The sequence below is a fragment of the Balaenoptera physalus genome, assembly GCF_965194825.1.
Source record: "Balaenoptera physalus genome assembly, chromosome: 8".
Taxonomy (NCBI): domain Eukaryota; kingdom Metazoa; phylum Chordata; class Mammalia; order Artiodactyla; family Balaenopteridae; genus Balaenoptera; species Balaenoptera physalus.
The window spans coordinates 14,449,097-14,476,484 of NC_138887.1; the positions used below are offsets into that span (position 1 = coordinate 14,449,097).

At 40.6% G+C, this 27,388-nt stretch overlaps 1 protein-coding gene across 7 annotated transcripts in view; it reads left to right on the forward strand.

Annotated features, from left to right (window-relative positions):
* AMPH (amphiphysin) overlaps positions 1–27,388 on the forward strand; it is a 178,015-nt gene that overhangs the window by 119,074 nt on the left and 31,553 nt on the right. For 3 of the 7 annotated variants that reach the window (XM_082473484.1, XM_082473485.1, XM_082473486.1), the window contains exons 8-13: positions 3,217–3,292; positions 3,929–4,011; positions 6,704–6,842; positions 7,947–8,075; positions 15,764–15,880; positions 19,791–19,814. In XM_082473484.1, the coding sequence (XP_082329610.1) occupies positions 3,217–3,292; positions 3,929–4,011; positions 6,704–6,842; positions 7,947–8,075; positions 15,764–15,880; positions 19,791–19,814 (568 nt within the window). Of the gene's footprint in view, positions 1–3,216; positions 3,293–3,928; positions 4,012–6,703; positions 6,843–7,946; positions 8,076–15,763; positions 15,881–19,790; positions 19,815–21,797; positions 21,822–21,902; positions 23,807–24,629; positions 24,663–27,388 lie in introns of those variants that run through there. The other 4 variants (XM_082473483.1, XM_082473482.1, XM_082473480.1 and 1 more) reach the window with 2 other exon arrangements.

Here is a 27,388-nt window from a genome sequence, read left to right on the forward strand (position 1 = left end):
GGTCCCTCTGCACGATGTTGTCAGGACACGTGCAGTCTCTCCTCTTGCATCCAGCCTCTGTCTTAGTTAGCTTCCTCAAATACAGGTCCAAGTCCTCTCCTTTCCCCAGGTCCAACAGGGCCATGGGCTGTAAGTAACTGTTGCCTGTAAATAAATGCGTGCTTCCTGGTCTGGAAGGTCCTCTGTCTTCCCAGGCTGTCACCTCCCAGGCTTCTGATCTGACCCTCCGAGTACTATTTCCCAAACATACTGTGCCAGGATTTTCTTTATTAATGTGTGTGTGTGTATACAGACATATACATGATTATGTATATTACAGTTCACTCTTGAACAACGCAGGGTTGCTGACCCCCATACAGTCTAAAATCCGAGTACTGCTAGCTCTGCCTCAAAAACAAAAGAATTGGTAAATGACTCATCCAAGGGCAGGAAACTGAAACAGTTCAGCTAGAATCAGAACCCAAACCCTAGTTCTTTTGACTCCACATATTATGATCTCTTATTGAACACAAGCTTTCCCTAGTTAATTTAAAGATCTGTCAAATGAAAATACAGGTACTATCTTTATTGAAAAAATCCATGTGTAAGTGGATCTGCACAGTTCAAACCTGTGTTGTTCAAGGGTCAACTGTATTTTAAATCAATTAAAAGAAAAAGTAGGTGAATTCAGGGCCACATGATCACTGTAGATAAAGAATATTAAGATTGAGCAAAACATTCATTTGTCTTTCTCTGTCTGGCTTACTTCACTTAGCATAATACCCTCAAGGTCTATACGTCTTGTCACAAATGGCAGGATTTCCTTCTTTCTCATGGCTGAATAATGTTTCATTGTATCTATATATCACATCTTCTTTATCCACTCATCAGTTGATGGACACTTGGATTGTTTCTGTATCTTGGCTATTGTGAATAACGCTGCAATGAACATGGAAGTGCAGGTATCTCTTTGAGATTCTGTCTCCATTCCCTCATGTATATATATCCAGAAGTGGAATTGCTGGATCGTATGGTATTTCTATTTTTAATTTTTTGAGGAATCTCCATACTGTTCTCCATAGCAGCTGCACCAATTTACATTCCCACCCACAGTGCACAAGGGCTCCCTTTTCTCCACATCCTTGCCAACATTTGTTTTCTTTTGCCATTCTGATGATACCCATTCTAATAGGTGTGAGGTTATACTGCATGGTATCGCTTATATGTGGTATCTTTTTTTAAAAAAGGCAAACTCATAGAAACAGTGTAGAAAAGTGCTTGCCAGGTGCTGGTGGTGGGGGAAGTAGGGAGAGGTTGGTAAAAGGTACAAACTTTCAGCTCTAATGAATAAGGACTGAGGACCTAATGTAAAATATGGTGACTATAGTTGATAACACTGTGTTATATAAGTGAAATTTGCTAATAGAACTTAGATGTTCTACAAGAAAAAGATAAATATGTGAGGTGATGGTTGTGTTCATTAACTAGTTGGGGGGGAATCCTTTCACAATGTATATATCAGGTCACCATCATGTCGCTTTAAATATCGTACAATTTTATTTGTCGATCAGACCTTAATGAAGCTGAAAAAAAAAGATGAAGAAAACCCAAATAAACTAATCTTATAAAGAAAAAAAAAAAAGATTAAGTGAAACATGGTAGGAATCTAAGGTACAGGTTAAGCCCTAGGAGAAGTAAGTCTTACTGGTAGAATGGATTTTAGCACTCAACTATTGTTTCATTTCTGAACCTCTAAATTGAACTTCTAGCTTTTATTTTATTAAAATTCTAAGCCACGTAATTCATGAGAAAGCATGGAAATAACAACATTCACGCTTCAGCAGAATTTCTTGGTAAACATTCCATGCTTTTCTATTGCGTTTTCCTCCTTTTGCAACCAAATACTGGTTCTCTACTTATTAATTGCATGGCCAGGGACAGTAAAACTCTCTGTGCCTCAGTTTTTTTGGATATAAAATGAGAGTCACTGCCTTGGGGGTTGTTATGAGGGTTAATTGAGGGAATATAAGAAAGAGCTTAGATGGCTCTTCTTTTTATTGGCTTTAATGATGATGCAACATTCATCCACCTCTACTGTTTGGAATTTGACTCACCACAAGGCACAGCTAAGCCACTAGAAGCCCCCTTTTCTCTACCTTTTCAACTTTTTGTTTAAATAAGAGGGGTGCCTACTGTGTATGGGCACATTCTTATTCCCCAATAAGTATTCTTATTATAAACTCCCTGACTATATGTTTATTCCATATATTAGACCTATTTAGTATTTTTGGTCCTTTCTTGCTCTTGATTGGCATTTGGAATCGAATTAACCAATCAGGATTCTGGGATGATTTTTGAGAATGTCATTGAAAAAAGAACATGAATTAAATCAAAGCAGTAATTTACTCATATGGAGTCAGAAGGACTGAATTAAATATAGAGTCCAAAGAGCCCTCGTTTAGAGCAGAGGGAGCTTATACTGGGGATACTGGGCTGAATCCACTGGGCTGACTGGTGTGCTTACTATTAGGGACCTAAAAATGAAGACTGAGGGGACCTTGCTCATTTCACAGAAGCCCCCCACCATGACTACTTCACAAATGTGTTTGAGGTATTGCGAATGAATAGCTTGTGTTTTTATTTGTTCAGTGAAAGTACACTCTCACTTCAGCTGAAAAATTGTAATTAGTTTGTAGGTTTTTTTATTTCTCTCTATCAAACAAATTTCAGAATCCAAACATATGATACCAAAACTAGACCATTTATATTTTGTAAAAATTAATAAACTTCTCTATCTGAAAAGTTTTACAAGATACAAATCTAAAATACAAATGCTTAGGGCAGTGGTTCCAAAAGTGTTATCTCTGAGCCAGCGCCATCAGTATTACCTAGAGCTTGTTAGAAATTCAAATTCTCAGTCCCCACTTCAGATCTACTGAATCAGAAACAAACCTCCAAGTGATCCTGGTGCACACTGAAGTGTGAGAACCATTTCTTGGGGTTATTACCAACACTCTAGGAAAGGTTGTGCTGTATACCAAAAGAAGCTGTTTTTGTTCATTAACAGATCAGGAAAGGTTGGGCCTACATTGGGTTAGGTATTTTTATTTAATCCAATGTTATTCAAAATTACGTAAATAAAATCTGTTTTTAATATATGTCATTGCCATTGAAAGTACAGTTTTGCTGACCAGTCTTTCCCATCTCTTCTTTCCTCTTTGTATCTCTACATGGTAGACGAGTTGGATTTTATGTCAATACTTTCAAAAATGTCTCTAGCCTCGAGGCCAAGTTTCATAAGGAAATTGCGGTGGTGAGTAATGAAGATTATTTTTCCTTATGGAATATAAAGTAAACGAATGTTTGTTCTGGAAGCAAATGAAATGGCACGGCATTATGCAAAGAATTCACTCTCTTTCATGTTTCTTTTAATAGTGCGTTATGACTCTCAATAATATTTCTACATTTTTTTTTGTAGTGACACACGGTTCTGTATGTCTGGTAAAGATTTTAGTTTGTGCTTTCATGAATCCCTGCCTGCGTGTTACAGTCTTACAGTCTTTTTTTTTTTTTTTTCTTTCAGTCAATTTTTAAAGTTGGATTTCCAAGTCTTTTAGGCTCAGGAAAAATTGGGCTCCAGATATTCACATAGTCAGCAGCTCTGTCATCGACTAATATTTTCTTAGTTCAGCAGGGAGGTTGTATGACTTTATCTCTACTGGAATCAATGTAAACAATAAGTTTTCCTGCTCTGGTTTGTATATATATTAGTTTATTTGTGTTTGTGGCCTGACAGTTTTGACATGAATTTTAAGTTGAACCCTATTCAGAGGTTAAATTATCCTGGGACCATCCATACTATCATAAGATTCTTAGTTTTTCGATAAACAATTCCTTTCTGGGGAATTTGCACCAGAATGACTTACAGCAATGGCCTCTGTCCCCTTAGCTTTGCCACAAACTATATGAAGTGATGACGAAACTGGGTGACCAGCACGCTGACAAGGCCTTCACCATTCAAGGAGCTCCCAGGTAGGCCATGTTCATCAGAGCCAAGTTCATGTCTGTACACCTTGAAAGCAAGGATTGTTGCAAATTCTGCAGTCTGTATCAGCCTATGCTCTTTTACTCATCCTCCAAAGATCTAAAACCAAGGAGCCTTTCCATCTGGAGGCTGACACCAGCCTTAGTTCTGTGCTTTTACGTTGACTTTTAGCCTTCAGATGTATCTCCATGGACTTTTGTCATTGTCACAATAGAGTTGATATCTACCTCTCTCTGCTTTCCAGCAGTGGTGTCAGTTTTTTACATATAATTTCTTTTTTTAAAATAAATTTATTTATTTTTATTTATTTATTTTTGGCTGCCTTGGGTCTTTGTTGCTGTGCGCGGGCTTTTCTCTAGTTGCGGCGAGCAGGGGGTACTCTTCGTTGCAGTGCGCGGGCTTCTCATTGCGGTGGCTTCTCTTGTTGTGGAGCACGGTCTCTAGGTGCACGGGCTTCAGTAGTTGTGGTGCGTGGGCTCAGTAGTTGTGGCACACGGGCTTAGTTGCTCCGCGGCATGTGGGATCTTCCCAGACCAGGGCTCGAACCCGTGTCCCCTGCGTTGACAGGCGGATTCTTAACCGCTGTGCCACCAGGGAAGTCCCTTACATATAATTTCTAGTTGTGCGCTTGTTACTTTAGTTGGAGAAGAAGGGAATTCCCCAAACTCACAACAGTTAGTCCTGATACTTATTATTGGTGCTTATACCTTTAATGAATCCATTTGGGGAAAGGAAAAAGGAAGTAGGTGAGACCTTGCCATCATCTTACCTCCTACCTTGACCTTGCAAGCACTGCCTTGTTTTGGTTTTGTTGAACGTTGGTTTGGTTTTATGTTGAGTACACCAGTCAGTTATACCAAAGGCTCAGTGATCCGTAAGTAAATGGTCTACATTGCCAGGGTTTGAATTCACAGCAGCTTTCTCCGGTGATTTGGGAATCCCTTTTATCCATCCTTCTCAGACATTATGCACTCAAGTAGTGCAGGCTAGTGAGGCTTGGGTTGGAAGTCAGAAGACTCGGCCTTCAAGTTTCTGACTCTGCAGTTAATTTGCTTTGCCTTCCTTGAGTAAGTTCAATAACCTTTCTGGTTTAAGAGCTCTTTTTTAATCAACAGAAATAAAAATGTGCTATTGAACTAAACAGCTTCTAAGGTAATATGCAGTCCTGACATTCTGTACTTATTTTAACATCAGTCAATGTATACATGATACACATGCATTTATAAAAACACACATACTCTTACAGAGGCACCACCACCTCCATAGATTAGTGTTTGGAACTCCCCGGAAATAGGTAATTTTCTTATTTGATGCCCCTTGGTCTAGCTGTACTTGTAATCCCTACTCTGGCTGCTATTCTAAGTGAGCATTAAGTATATTTTCTTTGTCTAAGGGAAAGAATGTTGCCTAAAAGAATACAGGAACGGGATAGAGCTGCTGTTTCCAATACAATTATTTCAATATGAGGTTAGAAACCAAGAAAGAATTGTAATAAGAATATCACAGTGACATTTGGGCGATTTAGAGATGCAGTGCATGGGAAAAGGTTGTTCCCTTACACAGAGAGGAAAGGGACAAAGGCATCTGGAAGTTACAATGTTGCTGAATCAGATACAATGAAGAAAGAGCGGGGCCACGACCACTTAACAAATGTTCTTCATTTTTTTCAATGTTCCTCCGCAGAACGAGGTGGTGAGTGAGCTCAGCGGGGTCTCCATTTGGCGTAGATTGGGGGCTGTGCTTCCCAGCAGAGGCCATGATTGCTGGCACGGCCCCAATCATGCACGTGTCCGCGTCTTGTCCACGGGACCTATGCCCTCAGCCCCTTGAATACGTAGACCCTGCTGCTGTGTACGTGCTCATTTATTTGGGGGTGCAGACCTTGTTCCCTCAATCTGTAGAGTTTAGAAATTCTTAGAGAGTAGGATGTATCCCGAGTGGTGTCTTAGCCGTTGCATTTGGGCTGATGACATGCATCTGGCCTGGTGCCGGGAATGTAGTGGGCTCTCAGGGAACAGTACAGACTCTCACCCATCACATGATACGTTTGCAGTTTCAAGCTGTCTGAGTTGAGTCACTGTGCCATAAGGTGTAGAAAGAGAAATAATGAATTAATTTCTAAATGTCATCAGAAAGCACTCCTACAAAATCTTAATGAGTGCTATCCTAGGGATGCCTTTTAATACCCCATTAATCATTTGGGGGGGGTTGGTTTTGCTATAGATTATGCTGTAGCAAGATTCTCTTATAAATCAAAAGTAAAATGAGTTCAATTAATTCAGCTTATGTTTGGAAGATCCTTGCAGAGTCTGTCTGGCCCAGTGGAAAGAACAGGGGTTCGCATTACCAAGGCCAGAATTCAGATTCACTAAATTGCCCAGTGACTTTAGGGATTCTTTATCCTCTCCGTGCCCTACTTTACTTACCTGTAAAGTGGGGACAGTCATGCATGGGCCTTGTGATGATTAGAGATAATATATGAACGGGATCTGGCACACAGTGGACGATAGATAGTACCAGTTACCACGTCACCGTTGCTAATAACCAGAATTAACAGGAAGAGGGAGTAGATAACCAGAAGTACCTGGAATGCCTCAGCTTTTCTGTGGGAAGGAGGGCCCCTGAGAAATAAGTTCTGTTCCTTAGAAGGAGCCCTGCTTACTCTCTGTGTTCATCCAGCGACTCGGGTCCTCTCCGTATTGCAAAGACGCCATCGCCGCCCGAGGAGCCTTCACCCATCCCGAGCCCGACAGCTAGTCCCAATCACACGCTGGCACCCGCATCTCCTGCACCAGCCCGGCCTCGGTCACCCTCGCAGGTAGGAAGAGATCACATGTATAATATTAGGGGGACTGGAAAAACTGGTGCTCAGTCGACCGCACCTGGGATGATGCTATGGGGCGGGGACATTGACAAGAGTTTCCAGTCAGGCAGATTTTGAGGTGGGAGCCTTGGGCATTGTGATTGTCACCAAGGAATCAGCTTCCTTTTCGTACTTGGATTTTTACGTTTCCTCACATACCCTCTGCTTGAATGTGTTGAGACGTCTTTCCACAATTGCAGCTTCTTCAGGCTCGCCTGCTCTCCTTTTCTCAGAATCCTGTCCTTTAAGGTTCTGTCGAATCCTACCTTTTCCATGAAGCCTCTCTCCTGTTAGTGCTTTAGGTAACATCTGGAGCAAGAAAGGCCATGACATGTATATTTCATGTTTTTTGCATCATCCACGGTATGTTGCGCATGCGCGCAACAAAAACGATGGAACAAGTGTTTGAAAGAAACAGAAAGGGCCAAGCAAAGATAAATACAGGGAAAAAAGGCCACCCTTATCTTCCCTGCTTTTGGCAAAAATGAAATTCATATGGGGAAACTTGAGGTCTCCAATCCAGTTCAAGCTTTCTTGTGTATGGTTGAAACTAAGGAACGTTGTAAGAAGATATGAATAATGGATAGATCTCTAAAACCCTTATTTTCCAAAATACTGGAGTGCCGAGTGAGATGTACGCTGCTGATGGTGGTCTCACTGACTCCAGTGAAAAGCTTGCTGGATGTTAGTTCTAGAATTCTAACACACTGCTGAAGTGAGAAATCATTTTCAGTTGACTTCAGAGAAGGTATTGCCTTAGTTTAACTTGAGAGGCACAGGCACACGTGGCACCGCAGCCCTGTGTATAACACTTGGGTTGAGATGGATGGAGCCTCATAGCCTGAATTTTTCTCATTGAACCACTGGTTTTCAGAGCTCTGAGGGCCACCCAAGCAGGCGTTCTTTGCCTGAATCACGTGGGCTTATTTCTCTAAGCAGACCTACATTTCAATCAGCAATCAATCGGTTCCCCTAGCTCTGTTCACGTGACATTTCTGCATGTCTCCCATGCCATCTTTGCCTGAATTAACCCCTGTTTGTTTGTGTGATGCTTCTTAGACAAGGAAAGGGCCTCCTGTCCCACCTCTCCCTAAAGTCACCCCAACAAAGGAGCTGCAGCAGGAGAACATCATCAGTTTCTTCGAGGACAACTTTGTTCCGGAAATCAGTGTGACGACACCTTCTCAGGTGAGTGCCTGATACAGAGCTGGGATGTTCACTGAAGCACCACAGCAGAGGGACTCTGGGAGCTCATCTCTAAGGAAGGTGGCAGATGTTCCAGCCAGCAATGTAATTTTAGTTGTCATTCAGGTTTGCTTTATCAATACTTGGTATGTCTAAAGGGTTCTCAAATGGGAGATGCGCGGTATTTGAAAAGACTCATTTTTCCCACTGTTAGGAGTTGTACATCCTTCCTATAGAAAGTTGGGAAAAATACTAAGTGTAAACTGAAGAATTTTCATAATCCCTTAAGTCATAACACTAACATAACCGCTGATGCATTTTGGTTTACTTTCTTTTAGTTATTTTTTCTTTTAGTTTTTTTGTTTTATCAATTTTGCAGCACAGAATTCGGATTGCATTGTTATATATTCCTGAATTTTCTGCTTCATCTTACTGGGCATTTTTTCATGTCATAATATTGTCTTTTCCAAAAAAAAAGTTTGACCGGGGTATTCTATCAGATGGATGTAACCAACCGCTGATGGTGGTCACAGGTTACTTCCACTTTTTCTGTTACTTCACCAGCACCTTGGTGATATCAATATATATTAATACACGTTTGCGCCTTTTATCATTTCTTCCATATTGCTCCCTAGTAGAGGATAGGAAAATGAAATTCAAAGAGGTGAATATTAAGTCTTTTGACCTTTAGCAGGAGTAAATGTATTCTTTACATGACTTGGCACCAGCGTTCCCCCTGCTTTTCAAGATACCTGTTTGTGTGTGTGTTCTACCTACAGCTACTCTCAATGTTAAACCTACACCTGTCCCAGTTTGGTTGTCCCGTTGCCTCAAGGATAGTCTTGACTTAGTTGCTCCTAATGCCCTCAAAGCCATCTCTTTGTTAAGAGTGAATGTCCCCAGAGAAGTCATGCCAATATCATTTCCTCCTGGTGTTCTCAGGGTCAGAAATAATTTTAACATTTTGCAAGGGGTGCAAACACAGCATTGTAATTACTGGGTACATCCATAACAACACTACATATTGTATCCCAATTACAATTGCATCCTGTCGATAATAATGGAAATAATGCACTAAAAACAGGGAGCTCAGAAAATAAAGACTCAGAAGCAGTGCAGTGGCACATCATAATTTCTCATCTCTTTCGGGGGCATTTATGGATCAGCACGATGATTTTGCTGTTGTTTTCCTTCTCCTGTTGTTTGTATGCGATGCTGAATTTGGTAAGCTAATTAGAACTTGAAATGTGATTTAGCAGCTCCTTTGAGGAGGGGGAACTGCACTTTTATCAGTGCGTGGACCAGTTATATCTGTGGATACGCAGATGCCACCAGGGATAGCGGGCTTAGAGCCAAATCATCTTACCCAGCATCCGCCATGGCCCTGGCACCAAACTTGAGCAGTTTTCATTTCCAAGTTGTGCTGTCCCTTTGTATTTCTAACAGCTCATTCTGTCTTTAGCTACATCAGTTTAAAAGTGACAGTGTTTTAGGGTGATAATACCCTTACTCAAGTTGCTTTCACCTGGACCCCACGAGGGCATCCTCTCAATTCCATTGTCAATAGAGAATGTGGCCTCCTAGAAGCCGTGTGTATTTAGCTCAAGACATGTAGCAGCTGAGGCCACTGAAGTAGAGAAAACGTGACACAGAGACTGGTTCTGAAGTAAAGATGGGGTTTAAAAGAGTTCTTTCTTTGAAAATGTTTTTTTATTTGCAGTTTGCTGGCTCACATAAGGGTCCTTTACAGTGGGAGAAAAAAAAGATTCAAAGCACTTCTAAAAATTACAGATGCCAGAAGAGGTGCCTAAGTCCTTCTAAGAGTGTTAACGTGTGCTGGTGTTGTTGAATGAGAGTGATGGGCAAAGCCAAGAGTTAGAGGAGAGGAGAGGAAGAGGAAGCACCTTTCAAAGCAGAAACGTCTCCAGCTGTGGCCGGGGCAGCTGTGGCTACTGCAGGGACACAGTTAGCTGGTGGAGCCCCCTTGGCCCAGCTTGGAGAGTCTGTGTACACGACTCCAAGGCTGTTGGAAAGGGAAGGAAAAGCATCTCCCATTTTGCAATATATATTAATACACGTTTGTGCCTTTTATCATTTCTTTTTTTTTTAGAACTTTACAACAGGTTTTTATTTTTGCTTTATATCTATTACAGTGTTTGAAACCTAAAGAAATACACTTTCTCTTCAAATTTGGATGTGTATATAAATATCATTTGTTTGGACTCAGCACACTCAATGCCATGGTTTCTTGGCCTGTATCTGCTCTGAAATCATCAAGCTTTGTCTGTCTACCATTTATAACTTACCGGCTGGGTCACGTCCATCAGTGTGCCAGGTGACTTTGAAAGAAGTAACCCCCAGAGACATTATGGGGGTGCATTTTGGGGGTTCAACTTCATATAGATCGTTTTCTTTTAATCTGGGAAGGAGGCAGAAAGGAGTTTCTGTCATTTTCTTCTGGATCTAAGTGGCAACATGGTTCTAGCAGGTGGACCCCAGTATATAACTCGAAGCATTTCCATCGACTCAATGGCTGTGAGTCTCATGTCACAGTAAGAGCAGGGGTGAATCAAGGATTTGTATTTCAGTCTGCTTTCTCCCTTATTGAGTGATATAATCTAGCTTTATTTAATTTCACTTATTTTTTCTTTATTGAAGTATAGTTGATTTACAATGTGTTAGTTTCTGGCATACAGCAAAGTGATTCATATATATATTTATATATAAATTTTATCTTACTATTTTAAAAATGTTTAAGGGGTCATTTTACATTTAACAAATAGATTTATGCCCCCAGTTTGCTATTTTTATCATTTGCATAATGGGGAAGAAAAGCATTTGTATTAATCCCACCTAGAAGCTCAAGATGCGATGAATGAAATATTCCTCATCTCTGATGGATTTGTATGTTTCATACACCAGGCTTCGTCACAGCGATAATTCTCTCTTGAGAACGTTCTGGGATTGGAAATAGAAATCCATCAGGTCTACAGAGCCCTCTAATGGCCTAAACCTTAAATGTAGCATGTGTATTCGGGAAATATATATTTCCCAGAATCTTCTCTGGAAATATCCTTATCTGCTTATAGGGAGATGCCTGCTTATCAAGACCACAGGGCTGATTTTGCTTTTCTGGTTCTGTGTTTACAAATATGGACCCGATAAAGGACAAATCCATCCCTCCATGTTTTTAACTCCCAGGAACTTAAATAGGAAGAAATCCTGTGTGTGTGTGTGTGTGTGTGTGTGTGTGTGTGCGCGTGTGTGCACGCACCTGCGTTATTCTTTTAAAACAGCATTTTCCATCTAGTCCCATGAGATGCTGTGAAAAGGGCACCTTTGATCATAGAAGGGTGGGAGGGGCTGCATCTCCTTTTGCATTTTTCATAGTCCCTATCAGCATGTATGGGGCTCTGAGGAGTTCTGCAACAAAATCCCTGTGTACTTTCTTTAAATCAACGCTTCTCAAATAATCTCCCATTCCCCTCAAAATACTCTATTCTTAGGAAATGGATTTTTGGTAAACATTTTTAAGAGGAAGATTTAAAAGGTATTGCGTCCCCGGAAACCAAATATATGGGAAATAAAAAAGATTTTTACAAGAGATCAAGACCAAAAAAAACAGTCATGTATATAAATACACATAGATATATGTGTACATGCAAGGTAGTCTCCTTTTTTCCTCAAAATATGTCCTGGACTGCTTTCTATGCTGCCTTGATGACTTAACTTTAATTCAGATATTCACTCTCCCCTCCCACCAGGCCTTTCCTTAGAGATCGTGGTCCTGAGCAAATACTTGTTTTGGCGCAGGGGCTCTCCATATAAGCAGTCTGAGTCACTTGATGAGAGCATACCAGCAGCATCCTGGTGGCCAGCCTCACGGGATCCCATAAGTGAAATGCCGTGCGGGCCAGTGGGAAAAGTCTGCTCACCACCCACCCTCTCCGAAGCAGGCCTGGCCACCAAGTTCCAGGACAGCCTGGTGGTTTATGAGCCCCAGATTCCTGGGGCATGAGATGGACCCTCCCTGTGGAGTTAGGGTGGGAGAATGCTCCAAAGTGGAAAGATGGGGGCCGGGCCCGTGCAGGTCCTGGTCCAGGGGTGTCCTGCTTGGATGGCACTGCTAGCTATAGCTGGTTCCCACAACCAGAGGGTGATCTAAAAAATTCCAAGAAATGTGCTCAAAAGCGTGGGGACCCCTTGAGAGGCAGGGCTAGGGGCAGGGTCCCTTCTTGCCTATTTTCCTGTCAAATAGCAGCGAGGAAGAAAAGATGGCTTGTTTTTGGATTTTTTTCATAGCAGATATCCCAACTATTTGGTCTAAATCTTTTCCCAACAGTGACGTCACATATTTTCTCTCTTTGATATAGCTTTCTTGTTTATGAATCCAAAGAGATTATCTTCTGAACACCCCAGCTTGTTCCTCCAAGCCCTCCTGTCACGCTGATGTGCAGGAAGGCAAGACTTCAGCACAGCCTTTAAATCGTGTGACCGTCGGGATCAACTCAGCACTATTTACTTTGCTACTCTTAGATCTCCGTTCTCCAGCCTAAGGCTGCATCTTACATTTTAAGTGCTTGAAATCATCCTCTTTTTCCTAGCCAATCAAACTGAAATAGATTTTCCAACTTGCAAAATACGTTCACGAGACAGCCCTTTTTCATCTCCTCAATCCTGATGGGGCCAGCCCGCGATTATTTACATGTGCGTCGCTGGCTTCCTGGGTGTCTGTAACCTGCTTTTAAATACCGCCCTGGCTTTTCTTTTCAATGTAGCGTATTTCTGGACCAGCTGCTTCTACTTTCAGTTGATATTTTTTTCAAAGTAAACATGTTAACATTCTTTGAAGACAAAGAATTAATAAGATGAAAATCGGAAAGAGGAAAAAATAGTGCTTTTCAAGCCCAGAGTCAGTCAGTATGGGTTGAAATTTATTTCTTTACATACAGATATACAATAGTTGAAAAGTCTAGCATTATTCTCCTTAATTGCCTTTGTACCTTTGTGGAAAAGTAGTTGTCCATATGTATATAGTTCTACTTCTGGGCTGGTTTTCCATTGATCTTTTTGCTTGCGTTTATACCAGTACCACACTATCTTGATGACTGTCCCTTTATACGGTCTTGAAACCAGATAGGGTTAGTCCTTCAACTTTGTTATTCTTTTTCAGAGTTGTTTCGGCTATTCTAGGTTCTTTGAGTTTCCATATGAATTTTAGAATCAATTTGTAAGTTTCTACAAACTTTTGGAACATTGTATTAGATTTCTAGGGCTGTCATAATAAAGCACCACAAATAGCGTGGCTTAAAATAACAGTCATTTATTCTCTCACAGTTCTGCGGCTAGAAGTCCAATATCAAGGTTTCAGCAGGGCCGTGTTCCCTCTGAAAGGTTCTGGGGGAGGATTCTTTCTTGCACCTCTAATTTCTCTTGGTTGCTGGCAGTCCTTGGTGTTCATTGGTGTGTAGACCCATCATTCCACTCTCTGCCTCTGTCGTCACACTGCATTTTCCCTGTGTGTCTGTGTGCTCTGTATCTTCACATGGCATTGTCTTTGTGTCTTTATATCCAGAATTCCCTCTTCTTATAAGGACACCAGCTATTGCATTAAGGCCCATCCTAATCCAGTATGACCTCATGTTATTTTCATTACATCTGCAAAGAACCTATTGCCAAATAAGGTCACATTCAGAGGTTTCTGATGGACGTGAATTTTACAGGGGACTGGGTGGGCACAGTAGTCAACCCAATACAGATGATTGGAATTGCATTGATCCTATAGATCAATTTGGGAAGCATTGACATCTTAATAATATTGAGTTGTCTGACCCATAAACACAGTATATCTCTCCCTTTATTAAGGTCTTTAACTTATCTTTGCCGTGTTTTGTAGTATTCAGTATACAAGCATTTCACATCTTTTGTTGGGTTTATCCGTAAGTATTTCGTATTTTTAGTGTGACTGTAAATCATATTTTAAAAATTTCAGTTTCTGGGTTTTTATACTGTTATATATAAATATAACTGATTTTTGTATATTGATGCTGTATCCTGCAGCCTTGTTAAACCCAATATAAGTTCCTTAGCTTTTTTGCAGATTTCACTGGATTTTCTATATAGGTGATTGTGTCTTCTGTGAATAAAGATAGTATTATTTCTTCCTTTCTAATTTGGATGCCCCTTATTTCTTTTTCTTGCCTTATTTCACTGTCTAGTACTGCCAGTATAATGTCAAAAATAAATGGTGAAGACGTTGTCTTTGCCTTGATCTTAGGGGAAAAGCGTCCAGTCTTTTGTTATTAAGCATGATGATAGCTGTAGGTTTTTGTAGATACCCTTTATCAGGTTGAGGAAGTTGACTTTTTTACCTATCATGCATTCCTGAGATAAATTCCATTTGGTCATGATGCATTATACTTGTATACATATTTTTATTCAATTTGCCAAAGCTTTTTCTAGAGCTTTTCTGTCTATATACATGAGATTTATTAGTCCACAGGGTGTTTTTTTAAAACAACATCTTTGTTTGATTTTAGTACCAGGGTAATTCTTGCTTCATAGAATGAATTGGGAAGTATTCCCTCATCTTCAATTTTCCAGGAAAGATTATATGGGACTGGTATTTTTTTCTTCCTTAAATATGTAGTAGAATTCAACAGAGAAGCCATCTGGGCCTGAAGGGTTGTTATTACTATTATTATTATTATTAGTGGACAAATGTCTTAAACTATAAATGCAATTCTTTGAATTGATATAGAACAATTCAAGTCATTTCTTTGTGAGTAAGCCTTGGGAGTTTGTGTTTCTAAGAAATTTGTCTGTGTCATCTAAGTTGTCAAATGTATTGGAATAAAGTGGTTCATAATATTTCCTTAATATTCTTTCTAATGTCTGTGGCTCTGCCCCCACTCTCATTTCTTTTTTTTTTTTTTTAATTAATTAATTTATTTATTTTTGGCTGCCTTGGGTCTTCGTTGCTGCGTGCAGGCTTTCTCTAGTTGCAGCGAGCCGGGGCTACTCTTCGTTGCATTCGTTGTTCTCATTGCGGTGGCTTCGCTTGTTGCGGAGGCTTCAGTGATTGTGGCTTGCGGGCTCTAGAGCGTAAGCTCAGTAGTTGTGGCGCACAAGCTTAGTTGCTCCGCGGCATGTGGCATCTTCCTGGGCCAGGGCTTGAACCTGTGTACCTTGCATTGGCAGGCAGATTCTAAACCACTACGCCACCAGGGAAGTCCCCCTTACTTTTTAAATCTTAGCTTCCTAGGGGGCTCACAGCAGTGGGTGACTGTAACGGGTCCAAGCCTTAGCCCATCTTATCTACTTGGTCCTCTGTAAATCTTGACCTGAGTCTTCTGAGCTGGCAGAGAAGGAGATTCCTTGGATCTTGGTGGCTTTAGGATACATTTCTCAGACATTCTCTTTGTTGCCTGGACTTGGAGCTGAGCAAAAGATAAGAACTGGAGCCTGGGCCATGTACCTGAGCATCTTAGGTGATACTTGGCTGGAGGTGGTTATTTTGCCTCTCATCATACACAACTAGTGACTCTGGGAGCCCATGGGTGAGCCAGCTAAATGGTAAATTATCAAAGCGTGCTTTGGGGATATCAGCTGAAATTGGAGGGTTATACATGGAATAGATCATGAAGTCTGATCAGATTCAAGCTCGTGCATGTTTTGTTTTGTTTTAACAGAATGAAGTCCCTGAGGTGAAGAAAGAGGAGACCTTGTTGGATCTGGACTTTGATCCTTTCAAGCCCGACATGCCCTCCGTGGGTTCTGCTGGAGTAACCCACTCACCCATGTCGCAGGTACCAAGTGGATTTTTTGATGTTTGGGGCTGATATTTCATAAACTTTAATAAGCTCAGTCAGGCATTTCGCTGACCCCTCTCCCTTTCACGTGACTATTGACTTTTCTTTTCAGTTGACAAATATTTCCTAATGGGAAGGAAGGGTAGAAAGAGGACTTGATCACTGTCAGTTATTCTCAATTCTCCCCTACCATTAGCTTTCTCTACCCACAGAGCTGGGATAACATACATTCCAGTTTGCCAGGAATCATCCGTCTCAGAATGGTAATCCACGGAACCACATTTGTACTCAGAAGTGTCCAGGTTTGGATGATACATTTTATGGCTTCCCAAAATAAGGCTGTTTCTTTGGGCTTGGGGTTTAATCTTCTTACTGTTTTCTCTACGTTCCTTCCTCATACTTTGCAAATTAAGGCATGTTTGAAATCACCATGAGATTTTGCCCCAACAGGAATTTTTTTTCAGTATTGATAGTTCTGAACTTGATGATGGTGATGATGGCCTATGTGTTCTTGATCATGGCTTGATGCACAGTTGGCCTTGCTTATCCAAGCTTACCCCTGCTCACGACATCCTCCCTCTCAACATTTTTCCCATTTCAGTAGTTATTATGATCTCACTGTCTATCAGAGGGATACTGGTGGTGGATGCTGTCATGACCTGTGGGTGATTCCTATGGAATATAGTCACTTCACAGTTGTCTCTGCTCGTGGAAGGAAGTTAACTCAGAATTTTTGCTACCCAGAAATTGTTTATTTCAGTATTTTTGATGTGGTCGGGGCCTCACATTTGAGTTTGGGAAAATCCAAAGATGCTACAATGTACTTCAAATTAATTAATCACGGTGTATTGCAAAACTCAACTTAGGAAGTGAGACCCAGCTCAACTTCCTGGTCGTGAAGCCTTCTTGATACAGTAAACCAGTGGGGCACAGACAGCTCACTGTGACCCTCAATAAATAAAACTCCTCTTTAATCCATATTTTGTTCCAGAATGTGATTGGATTTCTGCAGGCCTCCAGGTTGTGATATTGGAATAAAATAAAAGTAAAAATCTGAGACATCAATAAAGCAGGCAGTTAAGTAGATTAGACACTAGTCGGAAAGGTACTTTGCAAAAAAAAAAAAAAAAATGGGTCTCTTAGATGAATGTTTCAGGAAGTTCTATTAATTCCCTTTTAAGATATTTGTGATGTGCCTTAGAATAATAAGGGCTCCAAGAAGTCCTACAATTTAAAAAAACTGGTTAGATTTGTTTAACTTAGGGTTTCCCAAATTTGTTTGACCCCAGAAATCTGTTTCAGTGAAACAGTCTTAACATTCATGGGACTGGTCTCTAAAACTCACTTTGGAAAATGCTAATGTAGTCATTGTCCGGAAGTTTGACAATTCGATCCTGGTGGCCAAGCAAAGCAGAAAATGAATGTACATATCATTCAGAACATCTCCTTTCCAGAGCTTTCTCATTGTATAGAAAGCCAGCAGAATTCAAGGGACTTCTTCTGCCTTCCCCTCCAACATTTATTGTGGCAGGAAGAAAGTTTCCACAGTGTCTGCTGTGATGATCAGGGGGTGAGATACCACAGCATTTCTGTCTGCAAGTCTGACTCAGGAGAGAAACCTCTTCTCTATCAATTCATGATTAAAAGAAGCCATGAATCATGGAACTTAAGGCTAAGAGATTCTTTCAGAATTAAACAAACAAACAAAAAATGACCTTGGTGATATCTTCAAAGGTCTCAGTTTCTGGAGGAGACGTATTACTGCCATCAGGGCAAGCTGTGTGTGCCCCTCTATCCTTCCCTCGGGCCAGGTGATTAACTGCTCTAACTTCCCAGTGGCCGTAATTGAGTCACCTCACTGCAGATTGTCCTGTGATCCAGCGCTAACCACGTCTCCCCTCTTTGGCTAAGAAGAAAAGTCTAGGCTGAGATAACAAAAAGCACAGAGCTGTTAAAATGTGCTACCTTCTCTGCCCTTCACTCGAAATGCTCTCCCTTCCCCATCGCCTGACCCCGTGTTTTATTTTATTTTATTTTGAGATCCAGAGTTTTGCTTTATTAGACATCTGTGAAGACGGTTTGCAGATACAGTCAGATTGTGAATTGCTGCCAAGTTCTGTGAAGTTTGAATTTATAGTGAACAAGACCCCAGTGGCGGTTATTTTAGAATATATTTCCGTATTCCAAGCAGATGCGAGATGTGATGTCTATGGCCAACAACTTTCATACTGGTCATCCACTTCAGCCATTTCCCAGCATAAATATGCAGCTTAATCACAGCTACTTCATCTCTACAATGTGTGATTCGATCTTCAGCTAATAATGCATTTTGACTCCTGTTTATACAGGTGCATGCGATTCTCTGCCACCCTGGCAGTTAACCAGACCTGGACTCTAGAAGCTAAACTTGACCTAAATAACATTCCAGGGGTAGGGCAGGCTCTGTCATCTGGACCCATCTTAGCCATCCGACCCCGTGTTGTAATCTGTGTTCTTGCTGCTCACAGAACACCTCACCTTGTGATCTCTGCAGTGTCCACACGAGCTAACACATCCTTTCATGATCGGAAGGAGTGATAAACACGTTTCCCGTTGCTGCCTTCCTTTGGAGAAAATACCTGTTCTGTCTGCATTATGCAGGGATGTGTAGGAGCTTCTAGGAGCTGTGATTCTTAAGGGGCTGTGAAGCAAGAAAACATCAACCATTTGCAGAATCAGAAAATGCATATAAGGTGCAGAAGGAGTCCATGTACCTGTAACTGGCTTTCAGTGGAGCCGTTCTACACTTAGTTGTTCTGCAAGCGGGTGCTGACCCAGACACCGACCAGGCTGCCCAGAGCTGCAGGGTGGGATCGTTACAGGAGGTCTGGACCAACTGTGGTGGGGGGAGGTTTCAGCTGGGACCACAGGGCCCGTCTTCTGTGTAGTACGGAACCCAAACCAGACATCCGTAATCCCATCTGGACAGTGTCATGGTCTTCAGATGGGAGTACCAGGCTCTCTTAATTTTCTGTTCACGTTTAGAGATTTCAAAATAAGTGCTCGAACATGGATCTAGTCTAGTCACAAAGACATGAGCAGAAAAGCAGGTGGCTTTAGCTGTAATTCTGAGTCACAAAGGAAATAAGAAAGAGAGGTGTCCCCCACTTTCCCCACACACAGTGGAAGTTATTTGAATCATCTGGATTCATTCCCCAGGATCAATAAGCTTCATATTTAAAATGCCAGTAGTAAGTGTAATTCACCCGTGTCTTAGGAGGCACCCTGCTAATTTGCACGATTGCCAGTTAATCGAGCTGTGTGTTATCGTCTAATTCAACATACTGAAGAACTACTTTTCTGGAATTCATTTACCATTAACAAGTCATCGTCTTGAATTTGGTAAGGGGGGGTGGGGGGAGGAAAGAGCATTCGCAATGATTAGGATCTGCATTTCCTCAAAGATGTGATAAACTCTAATTTCTGGACATCTTGTTTACTTCATTTTAATTGTGTGTGTGTCTGTGTGTGTGTGTTAATGTAAACCCATTCATCATAGTTCGGATGTAGTTTTCACTCACAGAGCAAAAAGCAGATTGACTAGACCTATGCTATCCAATATGGTAGCCACTAGCCACATGTGGACATTTTAAATCTAAATTAAATATAAGAATGTAAAATTTAAAATTTGGTTCTGTTCCACTTGCTCATTTCAAGTGTTCAATAGCACATGTGACTAGTGGCTGCCATATTGGACAGCACAGATATGGAACATTTCATCACCAAAGAAAGTTCTGTTGGACAGCGCTGTACTAAGTGTTTCTGAAACGTTTATGATTTTATTTCAAGAACTTTTGTCACCTCTGTGTTTTTTACATGCTGGGGATTTGTCTGTTAATGGTATTTTTGTTTCTCTGTTTGCTTTCAGACATTGCCCTGGGACCTATGGACGGTAAGGGAACTAAGAACTCTGTATTTTGGTGTATCTGGATTGCTAGACATTTGGGAACCTTGTTATATTTTATTTCATCTGTGATGGAAAGAAGACCCAGATGTTTTTTGATGACAACGTAGTCCCCTAGAACAATCATCAGTTCCCTCATGGTTTCTAAGCATTTACCTGCACATGGAAACAATGGTGAGGGAAAGAATGTCAGTGCCAGACTCCCGGGTGAGCAAGAATTCAGTGTTTTGCCTTTTATGCATCCTCCTGTGATAATCGGTGGCCAGAGGACATTTTGTAGGGAAGGCATGCTTATTTGTTATTGCTTATAGAATACACAGAAAGTATGTATGAGAAAATGTGAAGGACGAGCTACTCTACACAGGAAACCATTTTTTCATTATTATTTTCAATGAAGCTTATTAGTCAATGAGGATTTGAACTTCAGAGTCACACAGTCCTGGATTTGAGTCTAGACTCTAGTTCTTCTAACAATATGACTTTGAGCAACTTCTACTAAAACTCTTTAAGCCTCAGTTATTCTCATCTGTAAAGTAAGGGTAATGACACCGATTTCAGAGGATTGTGTGAGGATTAGAGATAGTATTTGTAGAATATTTAGCCCAATGTCTAGCATGTGTCAATACGAGGTAGATGTTACTGCTAATGTTATTTATTCAGCTACTCTGATGTACAAGGATGAATACTTCCAGAAGTTAGACTTCAGAATAAAACGCAAACAGGCTGTTGTGGTGGTGACATCTGTGAAATTAAGAAAATGACTGCACCCACATAGAGCCTTACATCCCTTGGGGTAGGGCCGTTGTCTACCCTTTCTTAGAGAAGCCCTTGGTCACGTGGTCTTAAGAAATCAACTTGAGTTCACATTTTCTTCTTTTTTAGTGAGACAGGAACAGGAAAGTTGGGTAGATTTAACTATTCATGAACCTGGTGTTTTGAGGTGACATTGCTACTTTCTTCCCTTAAAACAGAACGATGACTATCCCCTTCCCTTCCACAGGAGCTTAAAGCATCGTGGAAAGCTCTCAAGAGAAGAGCTAAAAAATGTTGAACGAAAACATCTTTTCTAGGGAGCTGGTTTTACTTGGATATGCGCAAAAATGGATACATGGATTGACATTCAGAACACTGGAAAATTCTAGCCTCAACTTTGTGTTAATTTTTTTTAAAGATTAAGAGGACAACGCTAATTTTGGTTATTCCAATATTTCATATCTTTAGTTGGAGTTATTACACACCTTCCCTTCCCTAGCTGGGAAGGGTATAGAGAGGATAAAAGTACCATCTAGAAGGAGCGCTGACTAATTCAGAGGACAGACCTGCTAGGAATGGTAATGATGACAAGATTGTAAGACGGAAGCTCCCTGGGCATAATAGCTGACATTTCTTGATCTTCTTAGCTCCTCAGTATTATTTCTTTGTGTGCAGACAAGTCTTCTAGGTTGAGGGGAGAACAAGAGAAAAATCCTCCAGGCGGGCAGAGTGGTTAGTACATCAGATCATCTTCCATCCAAACACCACCTCAAAGGCAGAACCAAGGGCAGGATGAGTTTGGGAGAGATTTTATTCTGACACTGTATCAGAGCACATGATGCTGTGTGATTCTGTGGCTGCTAATGCTTGATCTTGTTCTGGTGTCCTCAGGGTTGCTTCTTTATTGGAAACTTTTCATTTCAGAGTCTGCTAAAGCAAAAATCATGTAATAGCCGTAAAACTTCCTTGTTGATATTAGTAAATGACAGAGGCATTTTTCATGTTTCAATTGTGTAGTCTTAGCAATCGTGGAACAAAACTCATTCCTATTATAAAACAAGTTGCAAAACTTAATATCAAACCAATAAAAGCCAAAGTCTTCAGCAGTATGTTGACTTTGGACAGCCTGGGATTTTAATGTGCTAGGGAATTTTCTTCTCTTGCCTTATGATTATGCTTATGCTTATTTCTTGTTATTTTTTTTTTTCACTCATATAGACAAGCACTGATTTGGTACAACCGGTAGGTAAATATCCAGAAAATTCTGGATTTTTTTGGTATTTAATATGCATTGTATATGTGGTATATTATCTAGAATGAGCATCTTTTTTTCTCATGGCATTGTTAGTCACAGATTTAGCCTTAAGCCATTTAATTTAAATACTTTCTAGCTTTGTGTAACTGGTGCTACCCTACTGAAGAGCTTTGTGTTTTTCATCAAATCTTACCATGATCTATTTCATCTTGTGTTTTTTTCTTTTTTCTTTGCTTTTCTGCACACTCTAAAGACTGATTCTTCAAAAAGTCTTTCCCTGTGTAACCTGATCATGGAGGAACCTCCAGACAGTGGGTTGACCGAAGAAATTCAAAGATCTCAAATTGATTTAGGTGCAATTATTTGGGGCCCTGATGCTAGTACAGACAGTGTCAGCCAGGAAATTACCCAGGGTGGGTCGCAGGAAGACTCTGCATGTCTCTCCGAAGCAGAGCAGGAACTGGGATTTTCCAATGGAATACTTCCTGCTGCTGACTGGCACACTGTAGCTGGGCAGGGTGAGCATGTCCTGGGGCCAGCCCCTCCACGTGGAGAACAGATGCCCCCAAAGCCCATGCCTGGGGCTGCTTGTTTGGAGACGGAGCATCCTTGCGATTTACCTGACTCAGAGATACCAGCCATGGAAACTGGTGGCCTGGTCAAAGAAAGTCAAGAAGATGTTAAAAAGTCAGAAGAAGAAGAAGGAAAACAGAAGATAGAAGATTCTGTCTGGCCAGGTGTGGAGACATATGAAAAGGTAGAGGCTGGAGCTATTGGTGTCAAGGCCCTAGAAGGGACAGAGGAATTTGAAGAGAGAGCATGTACAGGAAACAGAGTAGTAGATCTTTTTAAGACAGCAGGAGAGCAAGACCAGGAGACCTTAAAAAACAATGAAGAGGAAACTAGGAAAGATCTAAGTGCTGGGTATAAGGAAAGTGTAAAGACCAATGAAAAGTGTCTTGAGAAAACTGACATATTAGAAAAAGACATGGAAAGTGTAGACAGAGCAGATGAGTTGAGTGACAGAGACCAAGGGCTAGATGAAGGGATTCAAGTAGTAATAAATAATTGTGAAATTATAGAGGGATCTGGAGCTAACCCTGCCAATCACACAGATATTTTGAGTCTGCCTCTCCAGACTGACTCTGTATCTAATCCTGAAGATGCCCGCCCAGAGGGATGGGATTTAGCTGGAAAAGACATAAAGAAAAATTTAATCAACCCTCCTAACCATGATATAATGTATCACTCAGCACAGGGCTGTGCAGATGCTGAAGAGACGCAGTGTGAGGCTGTGTTACATGCGCCTGGAAGTAACAGAGATGGAAATCAGTCTGTTGTTTTAGCGATAAAACATGAAGCAGCAGGTCAGTCTAGGACAGATCTTAATTATGCTCTGGGAACTAATGCAAACAGAAGAGATTGGGGTTTGTGTAAGGCTGAAGATTCATTAATAGAGGAACCTGAAAGTACAGTGACTGGGAACTGTAGCCATACCGTTAACTTGCCAAGAATTGCAAAACCAGACTCTTGGGGAACAGATCCAGGTCAAATCTGGCAGCCAAGCTTGGATTCAGCAGTGAATAATACGGATATATTGGAATTCTCTGGTATACCAGATGGCCAAGCAAGTGGATTTGCCAGTTGTCTTGATTCTATTAACCACTGGTCTATCAGAGATACGGGAGGCTTAGATGATTGCCGGGAACATTTAGACACAGTTGGTAGCAAGAAAGGGCTGGAGGTGGACTTACTAGCAGATGTATGTGGGGAACAAGCCATTGCTAGCTGTGGGGAACAGAGTCAAGAGATAGCTAGACCATTGGTTGTGGGAACCTCCCAGAATGTTAGCACCGAGAGTTCCACTAGTCCCCAAGACAGTGACACCAACAACTCAGATTTGTCTGAAGATGAAATTGCTAACCAGAGATATGGATTCTTGTACCAAGAAATAGAGGCTGATAAAGAAGAGGTACTTACCCCAGTCTGTAGTATAGACTAGCCAAAGACTTCTGTAGGTTCTGTTTTTCCTAATGTTTCTCACCGACTTCATCATCCATCACTATCTTCTCCAAGATCTGCTTCATCTCCTTGACAGATTGTCATGTACCTCTTGAAATCTGTGCAAACCAAACACAAAATAGGTTGACAAAACAAACAGACAAAAAACCACTCACACACACAAAACCCCCAGAACAACAACACAAAAAGCAGAATGATGGTGTTGGAAACTAATGAGTGTCTACTTTACCATCCTATTTACTGTATTTATTCTTTCTACTTTCATTTTTATTGTTCGAGCACTAAAATATATATAAAACAGACAGATTTACTGTTCCTAAAGTGGTTCCACCCCAGTAAAAACACATGAAATGTTTCTACCCAGGCCCACTGAAACTATAAAATCTCATAATAGCTGTTCATCAAAATGATGTATTTAGAGAAATACTGGAAATGCTTCCAGATTCTATAGATGGCTAATAAAACGAGCTATTTAACCACTCATGGCTCTTGTCTGGAATCATGTTCTCATTATTGAGAAAGTGGGCTTTGGTTAGCCCTGAGCCACATACCAGCAATAATTGTAAAAATAATGTTATTCTTTTTTTTTGTCAGCCTATTTAAAATAATACAGTATGGCCTTTTCCATTTCCAAGCATTTTCATGCACAGCAGCCTTTTGTATTATTTTAAAATTTGTGGTGGTCCTTACTTTCCCACTTGTCTAATAGACATTTACCAATCCTACAAAAGTAATGAAAAAAATAACATACTCTGATTCCCATTTCTGTTTAGCCTTCTGGAGGTTCATTTAATGGATTCACCCAGGTAAGATTTCAATTTGCTGGCATAATTCATCTGTTGAGAATGATGCAAATCTTAAAAATATGGACCTCTGCTTGCTGGGATAGCATAATGTTTAAGTATGTCACCATAAAATTTGAGCCCACTTCTTGTGAATTCAGTAATGGAGACAGTAATAGGAGCAATGTTGCAGGGTTGTTGTGAAGATTAAATGAAATGTGAACGTAGAGATTTAGCCCAGCAGCCTAGCACACACTAAGTGCTCCTTGACTCTAGTTAGCTATTGTTAATATTATTAGCTGTACCATGGAATTCTGATGATTCCTCCACTAGAAATTAGAAGTTGTCTTTATCTGAGAGATCTCCTAGGTTCAGCTGTTGGAAAAGAGGAGATAGGATTGTTTTGAACTAGTGAGATGGGTCTTTAGACAATATAAGAGATTTTTAGGAGCCTCCTTCTAAAGATTTATATAAGAGCCATACTACGCGGAACCTTATTTCTTCAGTGGTTCTTCAGAAAGGAGCCATTGGAAGATCAGAAACTGTAGGTTGGCTCTGGGCAATAAGACGGGCCGCACAGTGGACTGTCCCATTCACTGTATATGTCCCAACAGATGGACGGTGTAACCCATGTGAAAGGCAGGCCACATGGCTGTCAAGTTCATGGAATAAGTTCTGAAGACCTCTTCAAGGGAGACTTCAAATATCTGCTTGTCTGTGATGAGTGCTTTGTCTCAGAATATTAGACATGAACAATTTTGAATTTTAACATTCAGAATTTCTCCATTTAAAAGTTTGACTACTTTCCCCCATGTTACCTATAAAAAGAGAAAACCCACTCACTCACACACCTACACCCAAATACAAACAACACACAAACACAGAGAGAGATGATAACTTCTCTCTTCCATAGGAGAGAACTCCTTTGAAAGATCGGGTCATGAGAATTCATTTCTCATTTTTTAAGTTTATATTTATCACTTATAAATGCACATCGTTTAAAGAGTAACAACATTTTATAAGGTTTTTTTTTAAATTAAAAAACTTCAGACCATCTTACACCCCCTGATTTCCTGCTTCTTAGAGGAAAATACTTTCACACCTTGTAGCAGGTTTTCTGATTTCACCTCCATATGTGTGCATGACTTTCTTCTAATGCTCCTTCTTGATTTCTAAAGCATTAGCTGTGGACTCATCTCTCTGGAAGATGAGGACTTAAAGCGCTTTCAACCTGCTGTGGTCCCAGTTCACATCTGTCTCTGCTTCCTGCCCTTCCAGTGATGTCATAGCCAGCCAGCCAATCAGTGGTGGTATTATCACGATGCTATAGATGCTCTTAGCGCTCAAGTCATGAAGTTTACATTTCCTTTTATGCCAACGTTTTGTTTTCCTTTGAGGAAATAATTGTAGGGTCTTGTTTGTGAGCTTGTTGGTTTGTTTGCTTAGTGTTCTAGGTACTTATTACTAATTCAACTCCATACTCTGTGGTTATAGAAATCTCCTCTCGTTTTGTTTAAAACATTAAACATTCTTTAAGTTTCATCCTCCTGAAGGTTGAAACTGTCCTTCTGGATGGCTCCAGTCTGACCTGGGGATTCCATGGCTACGACTTGCTGCTACGGCTGTTATCACAGGGTCTCCCATCACGTCTACCGTGGGGATTGCCTCGCCTGTCTTCTGTCCATCCACTCTTTACAGGACACAGATTGTCCTCATTTGGGGTTAAATTCCTCATTTGGGTAGAGCACATCCTCCAGTAGCTTGCTGAGAAAGGTGTGCACAAGAAGCATGCATTTGTGACCTTCTCTGTTTGAAAATAATTTTGTTCCCATGTACATAATGGATTGTTAGTTTGGATATTATATTACAAGTTGTAAACCGTTTTCCTTTAGAATTTTGGAGCCATTGTTCCACTCGATTCTACCTCCTAGCCTTGCCACTGAGAAATTGTCATTTTGATTCTTGATCTTTTGTAAGAAACCCTCTCTCTCTCTCTCTCTGCCCCCTCATGTACCCCTCCCACCTTTTTCTCTTTCTGGAAGTCTGTGTAATCTTCTTTATACCCCAGTGTTTCTAGGATTTTACAATGATGTACTGGGATCTGAGTCTATTTTCATACATTTTACTAGGCCCTTTTAATCTAAAGACTGTGTCTTTCAGTTTGGGGGAATTTTTCTTACTGATGATTTCTTTTGCTTTCTTTGGCTTTCTCATTCTGTAACCCTTCTCTTTTTCATATGCTGGCTTCTTGAGCTTGTCTTCTAATTATTTCTTTTTCTTTGCTTTTCCCTTTTCTCTTTTTCTGCTTTCCAACTCTTCCAACAGATTTTTCACTTCTATGTATTTTTTTAATTTCCAAGAGCTCTTTTCATTTACTGAATATTTGGTTTTTAATAGCATCCTCTTCTTGTGTCATGAATACAGCATCTTCCATTATATCTCCAAGGGTATTAATAATAATAATTTTCAAAGGTCTTTTCCCACCTGTAAAGTCTTTGTTCCACTTTTTTAAACCTATTCGGTCTCCCTTTAATATTTGAAACTTCTCTTAAATGTTTGTTGATCTTGGCTGTCTCCTTGTATTTAATAAGAGGGGGTCACTGAAAAGCTGAGAGACTTGTACAAGTAGGTAGAGCTCATTGACTATAGGTATTGTTGTAGGATTCGGTTGTAGGATTATCTTTCCTGTTGAGGAATTCCTTGTGTCAGATTCTTTAGGCTTTTTTTTTTTTTCTTGAGCTGGTCATATT